This window comes from Papaver somniferum, unplaced genomic scaffold (assembly GCF_003573695.1).
Source record: "Papaver somniferum cultivar HN1 unplaced genomic scaffold, ASM357369v1 unplaced-scaffold_132, whole genome shotgun sequence".
Classification (NCBI taxonomy): Eukaryota; Viridiplantae; Streptophyta; class Magnoliopsida; order Ranunculales; family Papaveraceae; genus Papaver; species Papaver somniferum.
Window position 1 is genome coordinate 7,133,609 of NW_020622381.1, and position 24,289 is coordinate 7,157,897.

At 37.8% G+C, this 24,289-nt stretch overlaps 1 protein-coding gene across 4 annotated transcripts; it reads right to left on the reverse strand.

Annotated features, from left to right (window-relative positions):
- Window positions 1–14,815: 14,815 nt before the first annotated feature.
- LOC113332692 lies at window positions 14,816–23,758 on the reverse strand. 4 transcript variants are annotated; one of them, XM_026579213.1, is made up of 9 exons: window positions 23,523–23,758; window positions 22,180–23,250; window positions 20,893–22,079; window positions 20,720–20,816; window positions 20,431–20,635; window positions 19,716–20,347; window positions 19,374–19,630; window positions 18,527–18,601; window positions 14,818–17,824 (listed from the first exon to the last, which is right to left on the reverse strand). In XM_026579213.1, exons 3-7 carry the CDS (start codon window positions 21,417–21,419, stop codon window positions 19,550–19,552), a joined length of 1,542 nt encoding a protein of 513 aa, XP_026434998.1. In that variant the 5' UTR covers window positions 21,420–22,079; window positions 22,180–23,250; window positions 23,523–23,758; the 3' UTR covers window positions 14,818–17,824; window positions 18,527–18,601; window positions 19,374–19,549. The 4 variants fall into 4 exon arrangements, with proteins under 4 accessions (XP_026434995.1, XP_026434998.1, XP_026434997.1 ...); XM_026579212.1 differs by having other exon boundaries at window positions 18,527–18,690; XM_026579210.1 differs by having other exon boundaries at window positions 14,816–17,824; window positions 18,527–19,630.
- Window positions 23,759–24,289: the final 531 nt, after the last annotated feature.

Consider the following 24,289-nt stretch of genomic DNA (forward strand, 5'->3'; position numbering starts at 1 on the left):
CGTTAACTGCTACTTTTCTTGGGAAAAGAGTATGCATGCCATGCAGATGTGGCCCTGCATCAGATGCCTGCATACTCATGCTTGGAAGAAATCCTGTTGTAATCATCAACCTGGAGACATAATCCCTGGTCCATACAATGAGGGTAGAATTGATTTTCTAATTCATGGGGTTGAGAAACCTCCAGAGTCTAATAACCCTCCAATTAATTATTCACAGATTGCTTAGGATTATGGCCTTACAGTGGAATTACTTAATTGTATTTTTTAGAAACGCATAATCACCACTGTAAGTATACCTCCATCATGCAGACTGAACTTTTCTCGAACCCTAAAAGCAGTATTAGACAAAGTCATTGCAAACCCTTCTAATGTGGAGTCCTGGTTACAATTTTTATTACTTCCTGTGTGCACTTTAAACCTCTACATGCCTAAGAGTTCGACTGAAGCACGATCTGGCAACAAAAAGAAGCTTCAAATTGCTGCAATTAACCAATCATTGGCTCAGTGGAGGGAACCCAATGGGTGCAGCATTCTGTCTCAGCGGTTACTCACATCTTCTAGCCAGAATGACAAGCAAAGACAACTCAGTGGCAAGAAGAAGAAGAAAAAGAACTCCAATGTGGATGCCTGCAGGAAGAAATTAACATACGGCCATTATACTGCAGCCATCCGCATACTCTCCTCAGATGAACTAGCCCCTCCTACACCTGACACATTACACGACCTCCAACTGAAACACCCACAAGCTCCACCACCTTCAATTCCTGCGGAGGACATCAATGCTTCTGCTTTATCAGTAGACGCTGCACAAGTTGTGACTGCTATCAAAAGTTTCCCTAAGGGCACCTCATGTGGCAGAGATGGCCTTAGAGCGCAACATCTACTAGATGCCCTGAGTGGTCCTGTTGCAGCTGTTGGTGAAGAGCTCTTAACCTCAATTGCAGATGGAATCAATTTGTGTTTAGATGGGAAATGTCCTTCTATACTAGGAGAGTACATTGCAAGCGCTCCATTAAATCCACTACTCAAACCGGGTGGTGGCATACGACCCATTGTCGTTGGCACGATATGGAGGAGACTTTGCTCCAAGCTTGCTGCAATTGTAGTCTGTAAACACTTGGATCCTTATTTTGGAACATATCAATTCGGAGTGGGTGTGCCATGTGGTGGTGAAGCCATATTGCACGCTGCAAATAGGCTGTTAGAGATGAAAGGTGAGTGCAATACTAATACTATGATGCTCATAGATTTCAGCAATGCCTTCAACCTTGTAGACAGATCCTCATTGATTAGAGAAGTTAGAACCCATTGCCCTGGAATATCTCGCTGGGTGGGGTTTTGCTATTCAAATCCTTCCAGGCTCTATTATAATGACTCCATACTCTCATCAGCTCAATGCGTGCAACAAGGAGACCCCCTTGGTCCCCTATTATTTGCTCTAACATTACAACCTCTCGTCAATATGATTGCTAATCAATGTAAGCTAGATCTTCTTGCATGGTACCTGGATGATGGCACCATTGCAGGCAATACAATGGAGGTAGCTAAGGCTTTGAACATCATACAGATGGTAGGGCCTAAGCGAGGACTACAACTGAACATCAAGAAGACTGAAATTTACTGGCCATCACCAGATCCAAGATGCAGTCAAAAGGGTGTCTTCCCAAGAGATATTGGCAGGCCATTAAGTGGTGTAAAACTCTTAGGAGGCCCTGTTAGCCTAGAATCTCAATATTGCAGTGATATTGTTCTTCACAGGGCGGATAAAACCATCCAGTTGATGCAGAAAGTACAACAACTACATGATCCACAGTGTGAGTTGCTGCTACTGAGAAACTGTAATGGGGTTTTTAGACTCTACTTCGCAATGCGCACCACCTGCCCTGCTCATCTGCAAGCCGCCTCTACAGTTTATGACAAGCATCTACTCCAATACTTATGGCAGCTAACGGTAGGTGATGGTGTTGGGTTTGGATTAGTCCAACAACGTTTAGCCACCTTGCCAATTAAGGATGGAGGGTTCGGCATCTATACTATGGTAGACACTTCGAAGTATTGTTATTTGGCTTCTCATGCTCATACAAAACATCTGCAGGAAACCATTCTTCAACTCTCACCGCCTGCTGACCTCAGTTCAAGTTATGTACTAGCTCTTCAATCATTCACTCAAGCTTGTGGATCTCCTGCTTCCATTTCCAGCGTCATTGATGCCGCCCATCATCCCATGAAATCATTGGCTGCACTATACTTTGGCGCTGTTAAGGAACACTTACCTGCCAGCTTCAACCTAAATGAACGAGAATTGTTAGTCTGGCAATGCAACAGGCGTGAACATGCAATGGATTTTCTTAAGGCAATTCCTATCAGTGGACTGAACCAAACTGTCGCACCGAGACAATTCCAATCCATTCTTAAATACAGGCTTGTCATCCCCTTCTTTGAGGAAGATAGCAGGTGTTCAGTGTGTAACAGGCCGATGGATGTTTATGCAGACCATGCAGTCCACTGTGCAAGTGAAGTGGGTTCAAAATTCATACATGACATGGCTCGTGACGCTCTTCTTGACATATGTTACAGGTCAGGTGTTGTGGCTCGTAAAGAACTCTCTTTAGGGTTTCTTTCAAACTCTGGCAAAGAACTTAAGTCGGCCGATATCATCGTCTATAATTGGGAGGACGGTAAAGATGTATGTTTTGACGTCACCGGAATTTCTCCTTTCACTACCTCCAGAACACGTAACACTCCTCCGGGTCAAGCCATCACTGCAGTAGTGAGTCGTAAGCGTACAAAATACTTAGATAAGTGTACTGCACATGGTTACGGTTTCAAGGGCACTAGCTTTTTCTACCCTGGGAGAATTGGGAGATGACTTAGTTATATTTCTTAAGAGGTTGAGCAACTGCCTAGTTAGTCACGATGTTAATTACAAAATAGGCAGTTCTTTGTTCCATAGGCTATGTATTATTATTCAAAAAGGTGTTGACGCCCAGCTTGTTGCTCGGTTGCCTTCTACCGACTTGTAATATACACATTGTCGTCTTGTTAATAAAATGCCCTGAGTGGCTCTTATTATAATAATAATAATAATAATAATTGGGTGTCGACATTCTTGTATGTAATTGGGTTAACGGGGAAGATTTTTGTTTTGATGTTACGGGTGTTTCACCTTTTTCTGGTATTCATGGTCGAACTTTCGTTCCGGGTGTCGCCATTTATAATGCTATTTCACGCAAGAGGGAGAAATATTCGGATAAGGTATCTACTCATGGGTTTGGTTTTGGCGTTCTTGCTTTCTCCACTTTAGGCGAACTTAGTGAAGACATGGTGTTTCTTTTGAAGAGGTTGAGAAATTGTATAGCTAATTATGATCTCAATTACAAAATAGGTAATTCTCTTTTTTATAGATTAGGTATTTCAATTCAAAAAGGTGTAGGGGCTCAACTTCTTGTTAGGTTTCCCTCTATCGACATTGTACCTTGTATTTGATTCTTTTGTTAATAATAATAATAATAAAAAATAATAATAATAATAATAATAATAATAAAAAGAACGGGCCCCTAGCTCAGCTGGTCATCCCCGTTTCCCAAAGTTTCATGCGCTCCAGGAGGTTCCAGGTTCGGGTCCCCAATGACGTAATATTGCAGGAATTAACATGGACGGTAGAGTTAGCTTGCCCCCCTTGTGACAAAATCTCAGCCCCCCTCCCGCTTCGGCTCCCTTGGCTAGGTTACCCATGAGGCTCGCTGGTAGGTTAGCACGGCAACCTGTTCAATTCGTGTAGTAGTGCGTTGTTGGAGCTTAGCTTGTTAGGCTTCCAACTAGTTAATGTAATACTCTTTATCCAGTTATTAGTTTATTTAAAAAGAAAAAAAAAAAATAATAATAATAATAATAAAATAATATCGAGTCCCCAATGGCGTAATATTGCAGGAATTAACATGGAAGGTAGTGTTAGTTTGCCCCCCTTGTGACACAATCTCAGCCCCCCTCCCGCCGTTTTGGCTCCCTTGGCTAGGTTACCCATGAGGCTCGCTGGTAGATTAGCACAACAACCTGTTCAATTAATGTAATAGTATGTCGTTGGAGCTTACCTTGTTAGGCTTCCAACTAGTTTCATGTAATAATATAAAAGAAAATATCCATATATTTCCATATTTATTTATAATAATAATAATAATAATAATAATAAAAAGAAAAAAAAATAATAATAATTTTATTCATAATAGTTTTATTCATAATAGACTTAATACAATCATTGAAAGAAATCAAAAATTGATGTCTAGTTTCCTTTTGCAACTCAGTCCTTCATATCAGTATTAAATGAAGGCGGATTACTACAAAACCTTGTTGCTTGACCATAACTTCTCGCAGGTGAGAAATTTTCGTGAAGGATTCTGCAAGAGCATGCAATTCTATCTTTGATTGAACACAAAAGTGCGTCAATGCTTCAATACACTGATATTTCCTCAGAGTATTCTCTCTTTCCTTCTTGCTAAGCCATTCTCCTTTTCTAATTTTACTCTTAATATCAAGAGAAGATGCAGACTTAATCTTAAGTTGATCTTTCTGATCTAGCATCTTGCCAAAAGAAGATGTTGGATCCATAATCATGGTTCGGACAAGGAATGACCAAAGAAGGAGAAGGATATTTTTATAATTTTCATACTTCCGAAAATACAACATTCGAATACATCAAATATTTTCAAATACTAGATTTTATTTCCATAATCTACAAATAAGTGCCTTATTTTTCTTCTTCCGCACTCAAAATTCGAAACACATGGTGAGGAAAGAATTCTAATACCGATCAAGTGGTATTAGTATGATATTTTCTCTTATTATCGAAATTTAAACAAAAAGATTGTCCTTGATCTAGTATCGTATGAGAAATTCTCTTCTTACTACCTCAGACGAGCGAAGTATCTTGAGATTGACTTGGGTTGCCTATGCAACTTTTAGCAATTTTGTTTTTGAGACAGTTTTTGCATCTTGTCTTATTTTTCCCTTTACCATTAGATGATTTAATGACATCGGAAGACATGTCCATTTTAAAAATGGGTAAATCACTAATGAAGGAGGAAGAAATCAGATTGACAACTAATGCAATATTAGTTGTTTCCTCTTCTTCAGAATCGTATGAATCAGAGGTCTCATCTAGAGTTACAGCCAACGCCTTGCTTCCAGTATATTTCTTAAGATTGGGAAAGTATTTAGCAATATGACCAAACCCTTTACACTTAAAACATTGTGGATAATATTCATCATCTTCTTCATGATCCTTTTTGACCGGAACTCGATCATGTGGACGAGAAGATCGATGAGTATCCTTAATGAATATCTTATTACTCCTTTTTAAGAGATCTCAAAACTGTCTAGTAATCAATGGTAATGATTGTTCAATTTCATCATTAGAATTTTCTGCAATCTGTTCATCTGAATCATCTATCTGTCTATTCCTCTCCATTGGAGCTTTCGGAATTTTTGCAACTTTAAAAGCGATTCCTTGACTTTGAATAGACTGTGATTCATGATCAAAGATCTTTAACTTTCTAACTAGTGTGCTTCGTGAGAGAGTTGAGAGATCATTTGCTTCTATGAGTGCATGCTTCTTAGAATCGTATCTTGGTGGCAACGATCTGAGAATTTTGCACACTATATCCTTTTCAGAGATAGTCTTTCCAAGAGAGAAAGAGGCATTAATTATCTCAGAGAGTTTAAGATGAAACTCTTCAAAGTTGTCGTTGTCATCCATTCGAAGGTTTTCCCAATCGGACGTAAGAGTTTGAAGTATAGCTTCTTTCTCTGAAGTGTTTCCTTCGAATACGATCTGAAGGTTATCCCAAGCTTCTTTCGAAGTTTGACATGTTGATACATGATGTTGTAGATCACGACTTACAGCATGTATTATAGTATTCAAACCATCTGAATTCTTCTTTGCAAGTGCCTTTTCTTCGTTTGATAAATCTACTAAGCGTTTAAACTCATTTTCTGAATTTTCTATCTTTGGACGAATATAACCATCGACGACTAATAGCCAAGTATTAAAGTCTCGTGATTGAAGAAAAGATCTCATAGCATATTTCCACCATAGATAGTTTGTTCCGTCAAATCTTGGCGGTACGTTAATTGAAATCGATTCATGAGAACTCGAGTTCATTCTTATAGGTTGGATCGCACCAAACACATATTGTTAGATCTTTTCGTGTTTGTCTTCTCTGATACCAATTGAAAAGGCGAGGGTACCCAAATATACCTCAAGCTAAAACTTTTTCTACTTATAAGTCCTTTCTCCGAAAGTGATTGTCTATGGACTGAATCGAGACAATGCAACTAATCAGTTCACACTTCGTGTGATCGTCTATGGATACGAGATCGAGACAATACAACAACAAAGTATGTTTACTTGATAACAGGGTTCATACTTAACCAAACACAATATGATTGCTTATCAAGTAAATAGGAATTAACGTTTGTGTGATTTACTTTAATTATTATAAAACAATTATAATGCGGAAATACAAAGTAAATGACACAACAAGATTTTGTTAACGAGGAAACCGCAAATGTTGTAAAGGAACAACAAATCTGTTTGGTATCAACTCTCTTCAACCAAGTGATATGAGTTCGACAAAGGCTCTTCTGTTTATCTCAAACAAACTCCTTCGTCAAGTTCTTAGATCTATCTTATTCTCAACTACCGAAGTAATTGTTAAGATTTTGCAATCAATACTATTAATCGCAAACAATTGTAGTGATGCCGATATACACAACTAATCAATCCAATCTACCACAAGGATAAACCGATTATAGTTGGATCCTCTTATACCGAAACAAGTATTGTGCACACCAAAGATTATGAACCCCCAATCAAAAATCTTCAATATCTTCTTTGTCTTCAAATATTCTTAGATCTTCAATAAACGCCTGCACACAACAACTTGAATCTCTTGTGATCAATCACGTACAAAACGGAGTCTGCTAACAATGAATTATCACAAGATCGTCTTTAGCACTAACAACAGTCTAAAGATCCCTGTCGAAACTTCGATCTAGTTTGAGTGAATCTTTATAGACAATGAAGTTTGGACACCAAGGAATTTCCAAAACCGAAAATATTCTCAAAGATATTCGATATTTTTCAAATTTGGTTTCCATAATTCCTGGAAATGCTCTGTCCAAAATAATGACCGAAAATCTCTTTGGAAAATCTCAACTAGTAAATGCACATTACTAATTCTCATTTTCCTAAAATAAAATTAACAACCTTAAATAAAAGATTTTTAACTTATTTATGTTTCGATCCTGGGATTTTCTTCCTTTAGCTATTAAGGAATAACTTTGAACAATTAAAGATAAACATTACTTCATGTGTTCAAAGTGTGTCGACATCCTTACTTTGTAAGTCCTCTTTCATACTTACAACCTTGAAACCGATTTGCCACACTTCCAAACAAGTTTAGAATTGGTTCACCTGACTTTCAAGAACTATGTGATTAATCAAGAACACTCAATCACAAATCATGGGTTTAACGGTTCTACCAAAACAAATTTTGGTTCTACCTCCATGTGAGTACTGTGCATTGTCACACTAGGTTTCCAAAATTCGGTTGACTAGGTACTAGGATCGGTTCCCCACATATATATGGTATCTAACTTATATGTGTTGCACATGCACATGTCCATAGGATCGGTTCCCCTTTCTGCTATAAACTTGCTGCACCTCATACAAGGATCGATTCCCCTTTGTGATGTGTTGCACCTCTTACTAGGATCGGTTCCCCTTTACCCGGATTCGGCCATACACAAATCACAAACTCGATCATACCATCTCAGGTGATTACTTAATTAGATCAGTTTCACTAATAAAAGTCATACCAATACATAAGTCAGGCCTTTGTGAATAGTTTTACCAAGAACACAAACAAGTCATGAGCGGTTATACTAAATGACACATATTGGTTGTTCACAAGATATGCAATGAATAACAATACCAATAACGCCTGGCGATTTCCTTTTCGATTCATAAACAAGTTTATGAACTTACTTCCTTAAAACACATGTAAAACATTGTTTCCTAGGATGAAATCCTCACCTCATACCCATACATAATCACAATAATATTTAAACGATTATGTCGATGTCTTATCTACAAAGTTTAATGGTTAAGAAATAAACCTCGTATTGTATTCCTTAATACTATGTCTATCTAGAGTGTTCATGCTTCACAGTTTTGTTTTCAATATGGACGACTTGAAAGATACGTTAGGGAATGAAACAGTTCAAGTCAAATATCACTAACCTCAAGTGGAAGGATGATGTTGTCGTTGTAGCTTCTTACTTCTTCACTTCTTCAAGTCTTCGCAATATTTGTAATGTCTGATATCCTAATACTTTCAAGCTAACCTATACGAAGTTGACTCTAGTACATAATCAAGCGACTCTTAAAACGAGTTTTGATTCACTAAAATATGACAACCAAACTTGACATACCAACGCTTGGTGGGTTCAACCGAGCTATGCTCTAACAATCTCCCCCTTTGTCAATGACAAAACTCTTACAATCATATGGATAAAAAATTACAAGAATTCATTACACATACGCTTGATTCCCGAATTCAACAGCACAATAACCTGTATACATTCAATCCTTAAATGTCGTTGTTGACATTATAATAACAAAGCTAATACTCCCCCTAAAGGTGAGATAGGTAGATTTTATCAATCCGCACGTCTTTGTTATACCAATTAATATGATCTGTTATTCCCCCTAGTCTATGCTTTCACTCTTTCGTTAGATAAACGTTTAAGCACAATTGTCCTTTTTCTTAGTGATACCAATCAATATAAAATCAATGCCAGTATCACTTGTTTACTCCATATATTTTTCCCCCTTTTTTTCATAAAATGACAAAGAAACGAAAAAATAAAGGACAAACCGAAAAGAATCTTACAAATCTAAAAATAGACTTGCAACCTATAAAGTTAAGCACGAGGGTTCCTAAAAATGCGGGGGTTAAAAAACCTCACCCAATATTTCGATTAGCAATCTGTATGGACACTCTAATATACTTTTAAGAGAATCAACTAGACAGTCAGACTCAATCAAAATGTATATCAAGGAGTTAATATCTCTATCTCTCGATTTGATCTATACTCAAACAAATAGAAATCTGTGAGTCTTTATCAAATACAAGAGATATAAACTTGGATGGTACCAAAGACCAATATCCAAGGATCAGTCAATTTCCAATCAACAACCAAAGGTTGGATTTCACAATTGATCGATACAATGCACAACCTGTGATATTGCAATTATAACAAATATAATGTGGAATAGAAATAACACAGACACCAGAAGTTTTGTTAATGAGGAAACCGCAAATGCAAAAAAACCCCGGGACCTAGTCCAGATTGAACACCACATTGTATTAAGCCGCTACAGACACTAGCCTACTACAAACTAACTTCGGTATGGACTGTAGTTGAACCTCTACAATCTCAAACTGATTCAAGGTACAGTTGCGCTCCTTACATCTCTGATCCCAGGATACTACGTATTTTTAGCGATCTCGTGTTCGTTATCAATCCTAAAGGTTCCTTTTTATGTCCCTCTATTCTATTCTTTGTCTATTGTAAATTTTTTCTACAAAGATTGTATTTGTGTGATGATTGAATGGATTGTAGGGGATAATGGAAGAACTGGCAAGGAATAGAAGAAATTATTGCCTTATTTGAGGACCCATCTTGCTCAACATCGGAATGTAGACTCTCTTTAACTTTTAGGATTCAAAAATTTCATTTTACTTTTAATCAATGGGTCTTTGTTCAAATTTCCGAATTGGAGTCTTTTTCCTTTTTGTATACTGAATTGGTAATAGTTTGAAATTAGTAAAATTAGTTTGCAATTTAATATGGGTTTTATTTAGGATGAATTTCATTTTAAAAGTACGAGAACATTAGTATGATGATTCCTGTGAAATCGGTGGTTAATGAAGACACCAGAATTTGATTTCTTTAGTTTTAATTTACGGAAGACGCACGTTTTACGTGAAATCAAATTAGGTAATACCTATGTTTTTCTTGTTTTGTAGTTAATGGAGACGCACGATTGTTAATGGCGACGGCGGGGAAGTGTTAATGGCGTCAGTGGTGGGTTTGATTTAGACTACCGTCAGCCGTCGAATTGTGCGATTTGTTATAAGGGAATTTTTGATAGTCAAATGCCACGTGTTTATTTTTGTCCACGTATACACAGCTAATGACTCAGCTAACTGGTTTTTGACGGAATATATAAAAGGAGGTTTTGCTAATTTTAGTTCTGTAGGGGAGGTAACTCAAATTATAATCTTCGCCAGGGGAGGTAACGCAAATTACCCCAAGATCTGCAAACATCATCTTCCAAACCAACTTTAGAATTTAAACAAATAAATCTAAAAAATGAAGATGAAAACATAGCTATGTGTACTCACAATAAAGGCTATTCCAAACCCTAGTTATCCTTCTTAAACAAAAACAAGAATAAAAATTTTCTTAAGAAGTTTGACTAGACATTAAAACAATTTAACACCAATAAAAAGAGGCACGAGAAACTACTCATCATCTTCATTTTCGGAGACCACGAAGGTGGAACGAACCTTGTCCGTGTCTTCTTTAATATCAGGGTACTTGGTAGCAATCACAAGTAATTGTTCTTGAACACAACTTACTTTGGCATTCAATTTACAAACACCTTTGTAAATTGGCGAAGAGGCTTCGTAGAAGGATCACTCGAGCCATTAGTTGTGTCACGCCTTTGTCTCTTGCAAGCATATTCCTTCATTCGATTGAAAGTACACGACAGAACAAGCTTGGGGGTTCCAATGGAGTTCCCAATGGGTTCAATGGAAAAGTTGCGACAAATACGCTCAATCAAGCATGGATAACCTAACTTCTTGTCAACGAAAGTCATGTCTAACATTTGAAAAAAATGAATCCACAAATGTCAAGACCTTTGGTTTCCATCACAAGGTAATACACCAATTCCGCTAACTCACGACTCCAACGAGAGTTATCAACCGTGGAAGGACAAAGGTTAGAAATACCCAATTTTCCAAAATACTTTATAGGAAAATCTAATTGATTAGTAGGAAATTTTCCTCCATTCCACACAACACTTTTACCACAAAGACCTTTTGAAATGGTTTCATGTGAAGGTCTTTCATTGCTTGGTATAGGAAGACGAAAATTACCCAAAGGGATTTTGGTAATCTTTGAAATTAATTCTCTATTCACTAGAATCCTTTCTCTATTGACCATGGTCTTGAATTCCATGTCCTCAAGAACAACATCATGAATGTTGGCATAGAATATTCTAGTAAGAATATCATAACCTTCACCAAGGCCATCAAAGATGTTTCCAAGCTTGAATTTTTCAAAACAAGATAAATCCTCCTTATACCCACTAGTATTATCCAATTTCTTTTCTAAAATAAACCCAGTAGAAGAAATATTTTCAAATACTTTGCTACAAGATTCATCCACAAACTTAATCCTAATAGAATTTTGTTCAATACGAAGATCAATTGAAGAGGATGAAGAACCTAGGTTATTTGAAAAACCTTTTGAACCCTTAACATTCTTCATGATTCTAGAAGGAAATAAGGGAGTGGACAAGAGATTACTTACTTGAATTTTATCTTGAGAAATCCATTTACAAGTTGTTTTCCAACAAGCTTTAATGGAAAAAAAATGAACCCTAAAAGTTCACGAACGCGGACAGATGAGGGAGGAAGGAGGGTAGCCGTACCCGTACTTCTTTTATACCCATAGTTGGGCTTGGACCCGTTTACGAACCGCGACCTACATAAGGAATGTTGGATTTTTAGAGGTGCGCGTACTGGGATGAAAATACCAGTATGAAGAAATATACCTGCACAAACCTTTTTGAAAAGCTTTTGTCACAAGGAAAATAAGAAAAAGAATTCACAGATAAATTCAACCAGTTACTTGCCCCATTTCAAGTTATATACAAATGGGGTGATGCCATTCCTGAAATCAGGTGGTGTAGAATGTAGAGAATTTCTCATGCAAATTCTTTGGTTGACATTTGTGGCGAGAATTAGGAGTAAAATCATAGTGATAAAACTCAGAATCCGTTGGTCCTTTTTTCTTATGACACAGAGATGACTTTTTCTGATAAATGGTTCCTTTACCAACCTTCCAAAAAATCTTTTTATCAACTTCAAGAGGGATGGTAGTTGGAACATTTTGTACATCATTAGAACATGATTTGACTTGTACAAAACTTCTATCAGAACGATTCAATTCTTCTATGGAATTAAGCTTTTCTAATAATTTTAAAACATTTTCAAACGCTCTAAATAGATCCTTGTCAATCGATCCTTTATGATAGTATTCCTCAAAGAGATTAAGAGTAATTCTTGTGAGGGTCCATACCTTTGAGCGTTGATCATGTTTTCTGTGACGATTCTCTTTAGAAATTTTTTAATTTTTTCTTTAGGTTGTTTCTTCACATCTAGATTTTCCAATATTCTAGATGGTACAAGATTATCATGAGAGACCGTCGGTCTGAAAAATAATCTCTGAGCAGTCTTTAAGGAACTCTGGCATGCGTTACAGATGCCATGAGCAAGGCTCTCAAAAATATTTCCCATAGGGATAGACTTTTTAAAATCGGACAAACACAAACTTATAAGGTTTAACGTGTTTGCCTGCTCTGATTCCAATTGAAAATGCGGGGGTAGAACAACCTCACCCAATATTTCGATTAGCAATCTATATGGACTAACTCTAATATACTTTTAAGAGAATCAACTAGACAGTCAGACCCAATCTTAATAAAAAGTATGTCAAGGAGTCAATATCTCTATCTGTCGATTTGATCTATACTCAAACAAATAGAAATCTGTGAGTCTTTATCAAATACAAGAGATATAAAGTTGGATGGTACCAAAGACCAATGTCCAAGGATCAATCAATTTCCAATCAACAACCAAAGGTTGGAGTTCACAATTGATCGATACAACGCACAACCTGTGATATTTCAATTATATAACAAAATATAATATGTGAAATAGAAATAACACAGACACCAGAAGTTTTGTTAACGAGGAAACCGTAAATGCAGAAAAACCCCGGGACCTAGTCCAGATTGAACACCACACTGTATTAAGCCGCTACAGACACTATCCTACTACAAACTAACTTCGGTCTGGACTGTAGTTGAACCCTAATCAATCTCACACTGATTCAAGGTACAATTGCGCTCCTTACTGAAAAAGCGGGGGTACAACAACCACACCCAACAATTCGATTAGCAATCTGTATGGAAAAACTCCAATATACTTTCTAGAGAATCAACTAGACAGTCAGACTCAATCTAGATAAAAGTATATCAAAGAGTTTATATCTCAATCTCTCGATTTGATCTTTACTCAAGCAAATAGAAATCTGTGAGTCTTTATCAAGGAGAGATTACTTGGATGGTACCAAAGACCAATATCCAAGTGTCAATCAATTTAAATCAACAACCAAAAGGTCGGATATTCTAATTGATTGAACAACGCACAACCTGTGATATTTCAATTATATAAACAAATATAATGCGGAATAGAAATAACACAGACACCAGAATTTTGTTAACGAGGAAACCGCAAATGCAGAAAAACCCCGGGACTTAGTCCAGATTGAACACACACTGTATTAAGACGCTACAAACACTAGTCTACTCCAAATTAACTTCGTCTGGACTGTAGTTGAACCCCAATCAATCTCACAATGATCCAAGGTACAGTTATGCTCCTACGCCTCTGATCCCAGCAAGATGCTACGTACTTGATTCCCTTAGCTGATCTCACCCACAACTAAGAGTTGCTACGACCCAATCGTATTGTATTCCTTAATACTATGTCTATCTAGAGTGTTCATGCTTCGCAGTTTTGTTTTCAATATGCACGACTTGAAAGATACGTTAGGGAATGAAACAGTTCAAGTCAAATATCACTAACCTTAAGTGGAAGGATGATGTTGTCGTGTAGCTTCTTACTTCTTCACTTCTTCAAGTCTTCTGATCGTTGTCGCATGCGTCAAAAATAATTTCACTTTCTTACCAACTAAATTTAAATGAATTATGTGGTAAGAAGGAGTTTGTTCCCACAGAGAGGCTTTTGTTGTTATAAAATTTCAGTTTCTTAGTAACCAAGGGGGGATTTTTGTTTTATCTAAGCAATAAAATAGAGCAAAGCAAATAAAATAATTTGAATAATCAATAAAGAGAAGATATTGGTCACGGGATAGTATCATTCACAAACATGTATTTTCATCAATGACTAGAATTGGAATTTTAATCTCTCATTTACTAAAAGTCCTAGGATATCTTGATCGCAAGTTTATCCCGCTAATTCCCTGATTTCATCACAACCACATTAAAAGATGCATATGTGAATTCTTCCTAGAAAGCAACCTAAAGTGTAAAAGCACAATTAAGTTTAACTCCCTAAAAGCTTTAAGTTTTATGGAATAAGACTAATCAAGGCAATCAAACGTGTAAAAACACTAATTCGATTTGACCAAGGTTATGATTCATTTGTGACTAGTAGGATATATCACTACAAGCACTACCCACAATTATGCTACTTAGAATCAGGGATAAACAACTTTTTCATATTGAAAACCCTAATATAGCTTTAGAAATAAATGAAAATCGGATTGATTCCGGACTCGACCAAACAAACAATCAAATCATATAACAATACAAACCATGAATCATAAACAATAAAGTTGAGACAAAACTAATCCACTGATTTAAATATCATGCTTGAGAAATCAACTTTTATCCCATAACTAATAATTGTGTTACTCATAGTAATGGAGTTCATCATAATCATTTTCATAAAATAAAGAAATGAAAAATATACGAAAACAAACCCTAGTAGAATCACCGCTCTCCTCCAAAACTCCAAGTAAAAAAATACGTCATCCAAAGGAAGTAGAAAACTTCCCTTTTTGTAGCTCTCCTTGTTTCCAAAACTAGGTCTTCAAAGCCCAAAGTCCAAGTGGTCCAACAAGCCCATAGAAACACCCACGTAAAAATTCTGCCAAAAATATGTCTCCGGAAAACTGGTGTCGACGCCGGAATTTGGCCGGATTAAGTATCTCAGGTGACCGGCAAAGTCCATACGGTAACCGGTCAACCGAGACAGCACGGTCAAGCTCAGTGAGTCACACCGAGTCAACCGGGTTACGTGAGCCAGAGAGTCGGACCATGAGCCAGCTGAGATCTTTAGGCTGAATGGGCTGAATAGCTTAGGCCTGAGCTATGCAGTCTTGCACAGGCCAGAGCTGTGCATTGCATAATCACTGCACATCACAGCTTCACCGCAGCCAAGATGACGCTACATCACCTCCATCATCTGCATATCTTCTCAGTAGCTCAGTCCACTACACTGCCAACTTCACTGCCTCATACCAAGTACTAGTCACTGCATACTACACTACCACCAGCATCATTTCAGCTCCTCTTGATTGCAACAACAACTGCAACCCAGATCTTCCAATCCCAACACCTGCAACACATTCATTCCATAACTCCACTAACTCTCACAGCTACAACAGCTGCAACTGCAACCTCAGATTAGCACAAGCATCTGTAGCTTTAACTCCATTTGTAATCCCAGTTCCGCTTAAGTCCACCAGTGCTTTCAATTCCAGCATCATTCCCTTGAGCCCAAGCTTGTAAACCAATTACAACAGCACTACTACCACCTGTTCCCATCAATAACATACACATACTTCCCAATCCTGCAGACAACACAGAGGCTGCAACAAGGCCATCAGTGCCAACACCATTCTGCAGCTGCACACATAATCTCCACTGCAGTTCACTTGTTTCTTGGCTTAATTCATGCTCAACAAACCATTCTGCAGTTCAGTCTTGCCTGCAACACAGCATCACCACCAGTTACCTGCACCTCTTTAACTGCAATGCCTCCACCCTTATGCCATCAAATCAACTCTGTATTGCAATCCAGACCTGCAATTCCCCATAATTTCAGCTACAACCTCATACATTCTTCGCTTCAACTCGACTGCAACAATACATAGTTGCGGCAACACATATCACAACAAGATTTATAACCAGCTGCATCTCTAATTCAACCTTCAACTGCAACCCAAATTCATGATCCTACCAGAACCTGTCACCATCATCCAACACCAAGATCACCTGCAATATATCAGGTCAATCTCAAAACAACAGTGCACAGCATCAACTCCAAGCTCTCAACATCAACATCAGATGTCTTTCAAACTCCGACCCCGTAATACTACTTCTCATTGAACAACTACTTGCAACTTCAAGACAGCACCACCAGTTGAATCAGTCATGACCTGCAATACTGCTTAGCTGCCTGCCTTCAGTTTTACCCATTCAGCTTTGCCTTTGCTTGCAACTGCAGCTGCAACTCTCAGTCATATCACTTCAGTTCAGCTACACCACCTCCAGAGCTCAAGTCCCAGCTGCACAACAATTCCATTTCAGCTGCAATTCACTCTTCTTGTTCTTATATTCTTGCCATCACCAGCCTGAATTGCAGCTCTAACTTCTCAAATCCACCATTTCATCAGAACCCACTACCAGATTCCATTTCATAAGCATCAATCACCAGAAATCGAGTTCCACCAACACCACCAGTACTCATTCCATTATCCTTTTCAGCTTCATGAATCCACTGAAACCCATCTGCTAATTCATCACTGCAAACCCCATCTGAACAGCAACAGATCCTTGGTCTTCTCTGCCTTGGAGTTCATTAAACCCCAATCTCAATTCAACCACAAACCCTAAATGTTCTTATTCTTCTACAGAAAACTATTAGGATCTTGTTTCCTTAAATCAATCACAAATTGGCTACAGCAGCAATCGTTCTTCAATTTCTGGTTCAAACTCAATTCGAACCCATCTTCACATCAAACCCACCATGACCCTGTAATCTCTATCTTCCTTCCAATCACCCATTCATTCAACCATTTCAGAGCCTCAATTTCCTTTCTGAATTCATCAATTACCCTTGATTATCACCAACAACAATACCCATTCTTCTATTTCAGTTACAACAGCAACTCTTTCGATCCACTACCACAAACCCATTACAACCACCATCTTCTTTCAATCGACGGCAGCAATATCTCAAATCAATTCTAATCCATCCATGGTTGTAACTCAATTCAATCCCATATCAATTTCATCACCAGAACCCCATTTGTTTCTTCTTAGAATCAAAACCATTCCCAGATTCAACACACGAAATCCCCTTTCTTTCTGGTTCACATCAACATTAGCAACTTCAGTTACTTCCTCAATCTCCCAATTTTCAGATCTCTTTCAAAACTTCCAGTAATTCACGGCATCTCATTCATCAGCAGACAATCAATCTACTGTTAACAGCTCCACTTCTTACTTTTTCTTCTCGACATCTCTTCATCGATTTCTCTGTAGCTGCACCTATTTTTCACACTAAATTTCAGGCAAAGAAAATACTGAGAAGAGAAACTCTTCTCTGAATTTTAGGGTAAGAGAACTGGAATGATACAGCCACTCGGGAGAAGCAGATAAGGGGTATTCAGATTACTCTAGGCACCCAGAACTCGGATAAAGGCTATCCAATTACTATTTGGCCTGTCAGTCTCAGAAAACTGACAGTTCATTCTTCACTCCTTGCGACCTAAACCGGCTCCATGGATCATTCGCCTATGAATTGACCTTTTTGCGTTTTATGCTCCAAATGGATGATTTCCCCTTCTTTTGCTCCAAATGACTCAAAAGTACCTAAACACTCAAAAGCAAACATAAGATACATATTTTACAAGAAAACTAGTAAAGAAAGCATAAACATAGATATAAAATCAAGGTGTTTACAACACCTATCATCGTCCAATACTTGTAATGTCTCATATCCTAATAATTTCAAGCGAACCTATACGAAGTTGACTCTAGTATATAATCAAGAGACTCTTAAAATGAGTTTTGATTCACTAAAATATGACAACCAAACTTGACATACCAACGCTTGGTGGGTTCAACCGAGCTATGCTCTAACACCCTTTTTTTTTTTGAAACACCCTACACCTGTAAATTTTCTTTGAAGATCACAACTGAAGTGATGGCATCATCTTCCAGACTTGAATATCGAGTAAGTGTGTCAATTTTTTCAAGATCATAACTATTTTTTTCAAGATCATGACTTAACTATTGTTTTGTAGGTGTGTCAGCAATGTGACTATGTAGGTCATATAGCCAAAACATGCCCATGGACATATACCAAATGCACTGAACCTGGATGTATTGGTATTAGGATGTTGTTGCAGAGTGATTTAGCTCTAAGCAAGGGTAAAATGTGCTTAAAGTGTCAGTTTCCTCATTGTGTAGGTTTTTTGTGGCTTGATGATGCTAAGAATGCAACAAAAGAAACTTGTGAGCTCTGTCAGACAAAGGGACACATGAGAACCAACTGCATATGGTCCAACTTACCTTGCCCCACTGAAGAATGTCATGGAACCAGGCCTATCAGAGTATCCAAGACGAGAGCATCCAGAAAACAGATTTCTGAAGTGCAATATATGCCATAAGTCTTGTGGATTATATGGCATCACATGAGGCTGCTATGGTCAGTGACCAAATAATGAAATCATCGCCTACCAGTAAGAAGAAGAAATCTGATGATATGAATAATATATGCAGTGCATTTACAACAAAGGTTAAGGTAAAGGTGAAAAATACTTGTTACAGCTGCAATGCTAATGATCACTTTGCTAATCCATGCCCTTGGAAAGGCATTGACTGCATTGCAGGTTGCAACAACATAATGAAATTAGGTAAAAGTTGTCAACCTGATACAATGAATGAGGCATACCTGCACTGTGAGCTGTGTGGAGCATTTGCAATGTTGCAAAAACTACAGAAATAGAATGAAAGCATCCTAATGATCATGCCTTTACTATTTACAACAACTTTTATCTAGTAAAGTTTATCTAGTAATGTTTTCCTATTGTTTTCAAGTGTGTTGTACTGTTATCTATAGTGTCCTGTAGTTGTACTTTAATCCATGAATGAAAGTTATGTTCTTAATCTATAAAGACAACCATGAATGTAATACAAGATCATAGAGAACATAATACTGCATTAATAGTTAAACAGTTGAAAGTAGTTGTCTGCATTCATACAACATGATTTAAACATGTCCAAAAGCATTTAAATAAAACTAGTGTTGGTAATATATAGGGATACTATGTTTAGTGTGACTGAAATTCTGTGATCAGTGCTAATGAGATTCAATCATCCTCAGTGAGGTCAATGCTAAGACCATTCAATTTCTTACCTTGCCCACCACAAATTCTGTTGCTCTTTCTAACTGGTGAAGAGTGACTGTCAACAGGTTCCTTTCTCTTGTGTGGTTGTGTTGATGATGGTCCACCCCTTGGTATGTTAGAAAAAACTCCACCTCTTGTCCTGCATCCACCAGTTCTCATTATTACTCTTTCAACACCTTCAGCTCTATTGATTACACGTGTTCTGCAGAGAAGTGGGTTGGTGATCTGGTTCCGTAACTTGTGGTATTGCTGCCTGTGGTTCCACCTGCATATGTTGAAATACTCAAACATCAAACACTAAAACACAAAGTACATCAGAATTTTATAAGGAAATCATCCTCTTGTAATACCTGAACTCTCGGTGCTCTAAAAACAGGTGTAGTTCCTCTTGGTGGGTTCAGAGTATCGTTAGGATTCAAAATTCCAACACCAAAAACTGTCCCATGTCTCCTGTGCACCATATTTCTTTTCTCAGCATTTGTTGGTCTTCCCCTATTCCTTCCTCTTGTAGTGGTGGTTGTGGATGTACCTGGTGGCATCCAAACTGGTTGAACAGAGGTTGGTTCCACACCATCAACACCTCCTTCACCAAATAACAAATACTCAGCACCCCTGGCCACTCTCCCACCTGCATTTCCACCTCTTCTACCTCCTATACTGCCACCTCTTGGCATACCAACATAATTGTGTTCAGCTGGTGTGTTAGCTGGCATTGAAGTTGGAATTTGAGCTGATGTTGCTTGCATTGGTGCTGATGTGGAAGCTGAGCTGGCACCATAGTTAGCAGCTGACCAGGCACCTCTGTTGGTGCTTTTCTTTCTTCCCCTTCTACCAGCAGTACTTGTATCAATTGTTGAAGGGTCAGTCACTAAAAAGTCTTCAGGAGAAATGGTTCTTGGTTCACTAGGAGGTGAAGGCCTGGAATTTTCAAAGTCCCTAGCAGCTGTTCTCCTCTTATGTGGACCTGTCAAATCAGTAGAAACTACATAGAAAAGAGAAACAATAGTTAGTAACAAAAAATGGTGTTCAAGATTATGAGAACAATAGCAAAATAAAATACCATACCTCCTCCCCTCTCTGCAATTTGCTCAGCTGTTAACCCTGTACAAGTTGATCTGTAGTGACCAATTACACCACATTTCCCACATTGTTTGGTGTTTTTGTTACTGCCACCCTCATCAGCATCCTTTCTTCTTTGTGATCTGGGCCTTCCAAGAGGTCTTGCAAATGGTGGTGCAAGAACCTTGAACACCTTTCCTTCAGCATCAGGCTACAAAATAACATAATTCAGCATTAGAAACAATAGTTAAACAACAAAGCAAGGGATACATTTGAAAGTAAAATTTACATTCACCTGAGGCTTAGGCCATCTTCTCTGATCCGGCATTGTTCCAACATATCCAGCATATTGTTGTCTATAGTTGGCCACACTGTGATAAGGATCAAGCAACCTGCAAAATAGAGTAAGAGTAAGAGACATATTTCATGAAGTAAAATGAAAGAATAAAAAGGAAAAAACACACTAACATTTTCCAGTCAGCATTTTTGTTGTAGAAAGATGCTTGTATAACATGTGGACGAGGAATTCCTGTCATTTTCCAATAGTGGCAATCACATGTATGCTGTAACAAGTGTACACTCCAGCTGTTACCATGTGCATCTACAACAGACCATTCATGTTGAGTGGAGGGAACTCTGTTAAAAAAACAAGCCTTGTCTCTGTTTTCCTTGTATATCTTCTCTGCTCTTGGTACAACACCTCCATCAACATACCCTTCACCTTGCTCCTTTCTATCAAACATTAACTTCATCATCATGAGGTGAAACTTGCAATAACTTGCATACTGGAAGACCCCTGATATCCAAAATCCAAGAGTTGAAAGCTTCACTAAAGTTGCTAGTGAAGTGCTCACACTTGCATGAAAAATCAAAGTATCTTCTAGCCCAATGCTCCACCTCTTCCTTCTCCAAATACATCTTTGCAGCCTCCTTTGCCTCACCAATCCTTTCCATATACCCTTCAAATTCAGGTGTGGTATATGCCTTAGCTGCATTCTAAGACAAACTCTCCATGTGTTGTCCAGGATGGTACTTCTTCATGTTCTTCCATATATGCCTCATGAAATACCTGTGGTAGTGGTTGACATCACTAAAATTTACATCAACACCAGCTTTAAGTCCCTTCTGCCTATCAGAAATAAAGGTCAAAGCCCTTTTGTGCTGTTTCAGATATGGTGCCATGATTCTAGGAAGTTCTATCCAATTTTCCTTGGTCTCAGATCTACACAAAAAGATAGCAATTGGAAATAACCCATTGTGTCCATAAAAAAGCTATGATAGCTAATACAAAACCACCATACTTTCCATTCAGATGAGCACCATCTAACCCTAACAAAGGTCTACCTCCATTTATAAATCCATCTATGCTACATTTGTAAGCGATACAAAAATTCAAAAACTTGCCATCTGCATCCCATTTACAAGCAGCAACACTACCAGGATTTTTCTTCAGAAGTTGTTTGTAGAACTCAGGGAGAAAACTGTAACTCTCTTCAAAATTACCTAACACCCTCTCTATACAGAGATACCTAGCATGCCATGCAGTCATGTATGAGATCTGCACTCCATGTGCCAACTTGATTTCTGACTGGCAGTCTTTAGGTTTGAAGTTTGGGTGATCTTTAAACTTCTCCAACATCATTCTAAATGCGCATCTGCAAAACAATACATATTCATAAAGTTAAAGTAACAATCAAAAGTTAAAAGAAAAAAGAACAAAGTCAAAAGAATAAAGGGCATGTGATGAGACAGTACCTTTCTTTTGCAATGGGATTTATTATCCCATGGGTAGTGGAACAGGTGTGCTCAAAACAACCACTTTTACACTTAAAAGAAGTCTTGTCATATGCTGAACAATATATCTTCCGCTTACGGCCTTGGGATTTCTTGTGCACACATTCATATGACTGTTTGACACGAGTGTTTTTCAGTTGCTTTATATCAAAGTTTTGGAAGATTTGTTGATCTTTGATATAGTCCTTACAGTGCTGATAAGTGGCCCATTCCTGTCCTACCCAACACTCATCCAGTATAGTGGTATCAGTATTCCACTTATTTATCTCTTCTTCCTCATAAACTCTTCCACTTTTCTTACCATATGCCTTGTACTCTGCAGTTGACCTTAAAACATTTATGATCTGAGTTGCAAGATCATCTTCAAATTCCTCCTCATCTGGGAATGCCTCCTCTTCAGGTTCCTCATCAAAGTCAGAATGGTAGCCTTCTTCAGGATCACAACTATTAATGTTTGGTCTTGGTCTAGCTGGTGGTACCACTGAATCTTGAGGTTGTGAAGGCTCCACCTGAGTGACCACCTTCTACTGCATTTACATCATCTACTAACCCTGTCACTTGTGCATTTACATCTTCATTAACTGAACCAACATTTACAGCTTCATGTACTTCAGCAGCATTTACATCACCATGTACTGAACCTTTACTAACACCTTTACCACTTTTACTAGCAACCTTCTTCCTAACAACTTTCCTAACCCCTGTACCAACACCTGCAACTGAGTTAACACCTTTACTACCTTCATTAATTGTTGTCTCTGCTACTTCATCATCTCTAAACCCTGTACTAGCACCTGCAACTGAATCATACTACCTTCATTAACTGCAGTATCTGCTACTTCATCATCCAATTCAATAACTCTGCCTGTCTCATTAAACTTATTTAGCTGAGATAACCAATCAAGCTCTTCCTCCAACACACAATCAACTCTCTTCTTATTCAAACGAGTATCTTTCTTACCCTTTGAGAATCAGCCAGATATCCATCTTTAGTGGGGAAAAAAAAAATTCCTCCTACAGAACCCACCATTTCTGACAAAAAAACAGTAAAGGAAGGGACCATCAGATGAAAATACAAAATTGACATAACAACAACTACTAAACAGCTAAAAAAGATTGATTTTGTCTCTTTAAACAACAACATCATCTTGTTCTTTATGAAGAAAACAAAAGAAAAAGTTTATCATTAACAGTAGAATCAATAAACAATGAAAACCCTAATTTACAATCCCTATTTCGCATCTAATAAAACCCTAATTTCACAATCCCAAATTAAAATCAAATAGACTGTGTTCCGAAATTACCTTACTGTGTCTCGATAATCTCTTGATTTTGTCTTCCATTTGGTTCTTTTTGTCTTCGATTTGGTCCTTTTTGTCTTCCAATAAACAAAATTAAAGTTATCAATCTTATCAAACTGGTTTCAGTGGTAGATCTAACGAAACCTTAGGATTAAACATGGAAATCACTCGAAATCAATCGAAATCACTTGAAATCTGTAAAAATCGCCATTTCGTCTTCACTGCAAACCCTAGTTCTATTTTTGCTCGATAATCGAAAGGATTAGGGTAGAAGGTGTTTCTTTTATCTAACCTGTCGAGATCTCATCGTGACCGTTAAAAATGGCACACGTGTGAATCATCGTCCAGATTGAAACACGTATCATGACTCTAACCAGCCGTTAGGACAACCCAGGTCAATTTTAATATTGGTAACGACAATAATGTAATACCACGACTTCTGTTACGGGCGTTTTAGTATGGTCGGGTCAAGGGTTTGACTTGACAGTCTCTCATGGATCCAGGTACCAACCCTTAATATTTGAAATGGTGGGTACCAAAGCAATGTGTTGGTCATTTGCTGGGTACCAAATATTAAATATCCCCTTTTTTGATGTTGTTGTGATCCAAGCATGACCTTACACAACACCTATTTTTATACATGATGGAACCCGTATATAAAATAAATGTGTGATGAGACCATAAAGGAATGTTACAAATATTTGCATTGGCAACTCTTGTAAACTTGTTTTGGTCAGAAAAAATCTAGAAAAGTGAAAATGAAAATTGAA

What these genes read in the sequence shown, in the direction of transcription:
- LOC113332692 (XM_026579210.1), bottom strand. Translation starts at nt 21,419, where the DNA reads ATGCAGCTAAGGCATATACCACACCTGAATTTGAAGGGTATATGGAAA. An exon ending in AAAAATGCTGACTGGAAAAT is followed by an intron (nt 20,817 to 20,892) that starts GTTAGTGTGTTT and finishes TCTATTTTGCAG; the next exon opens with GTTGCTTGATCCTTATCACA. An exon ending in TTAGAGCACCGAGAGTTCAG is followed by an intron (nt 19,631 to 19,715) that starts GTATTACAAGAG and finishes CAACATATGCAG; the next exon opens with GTGGAACCACAGGCAGCAAT.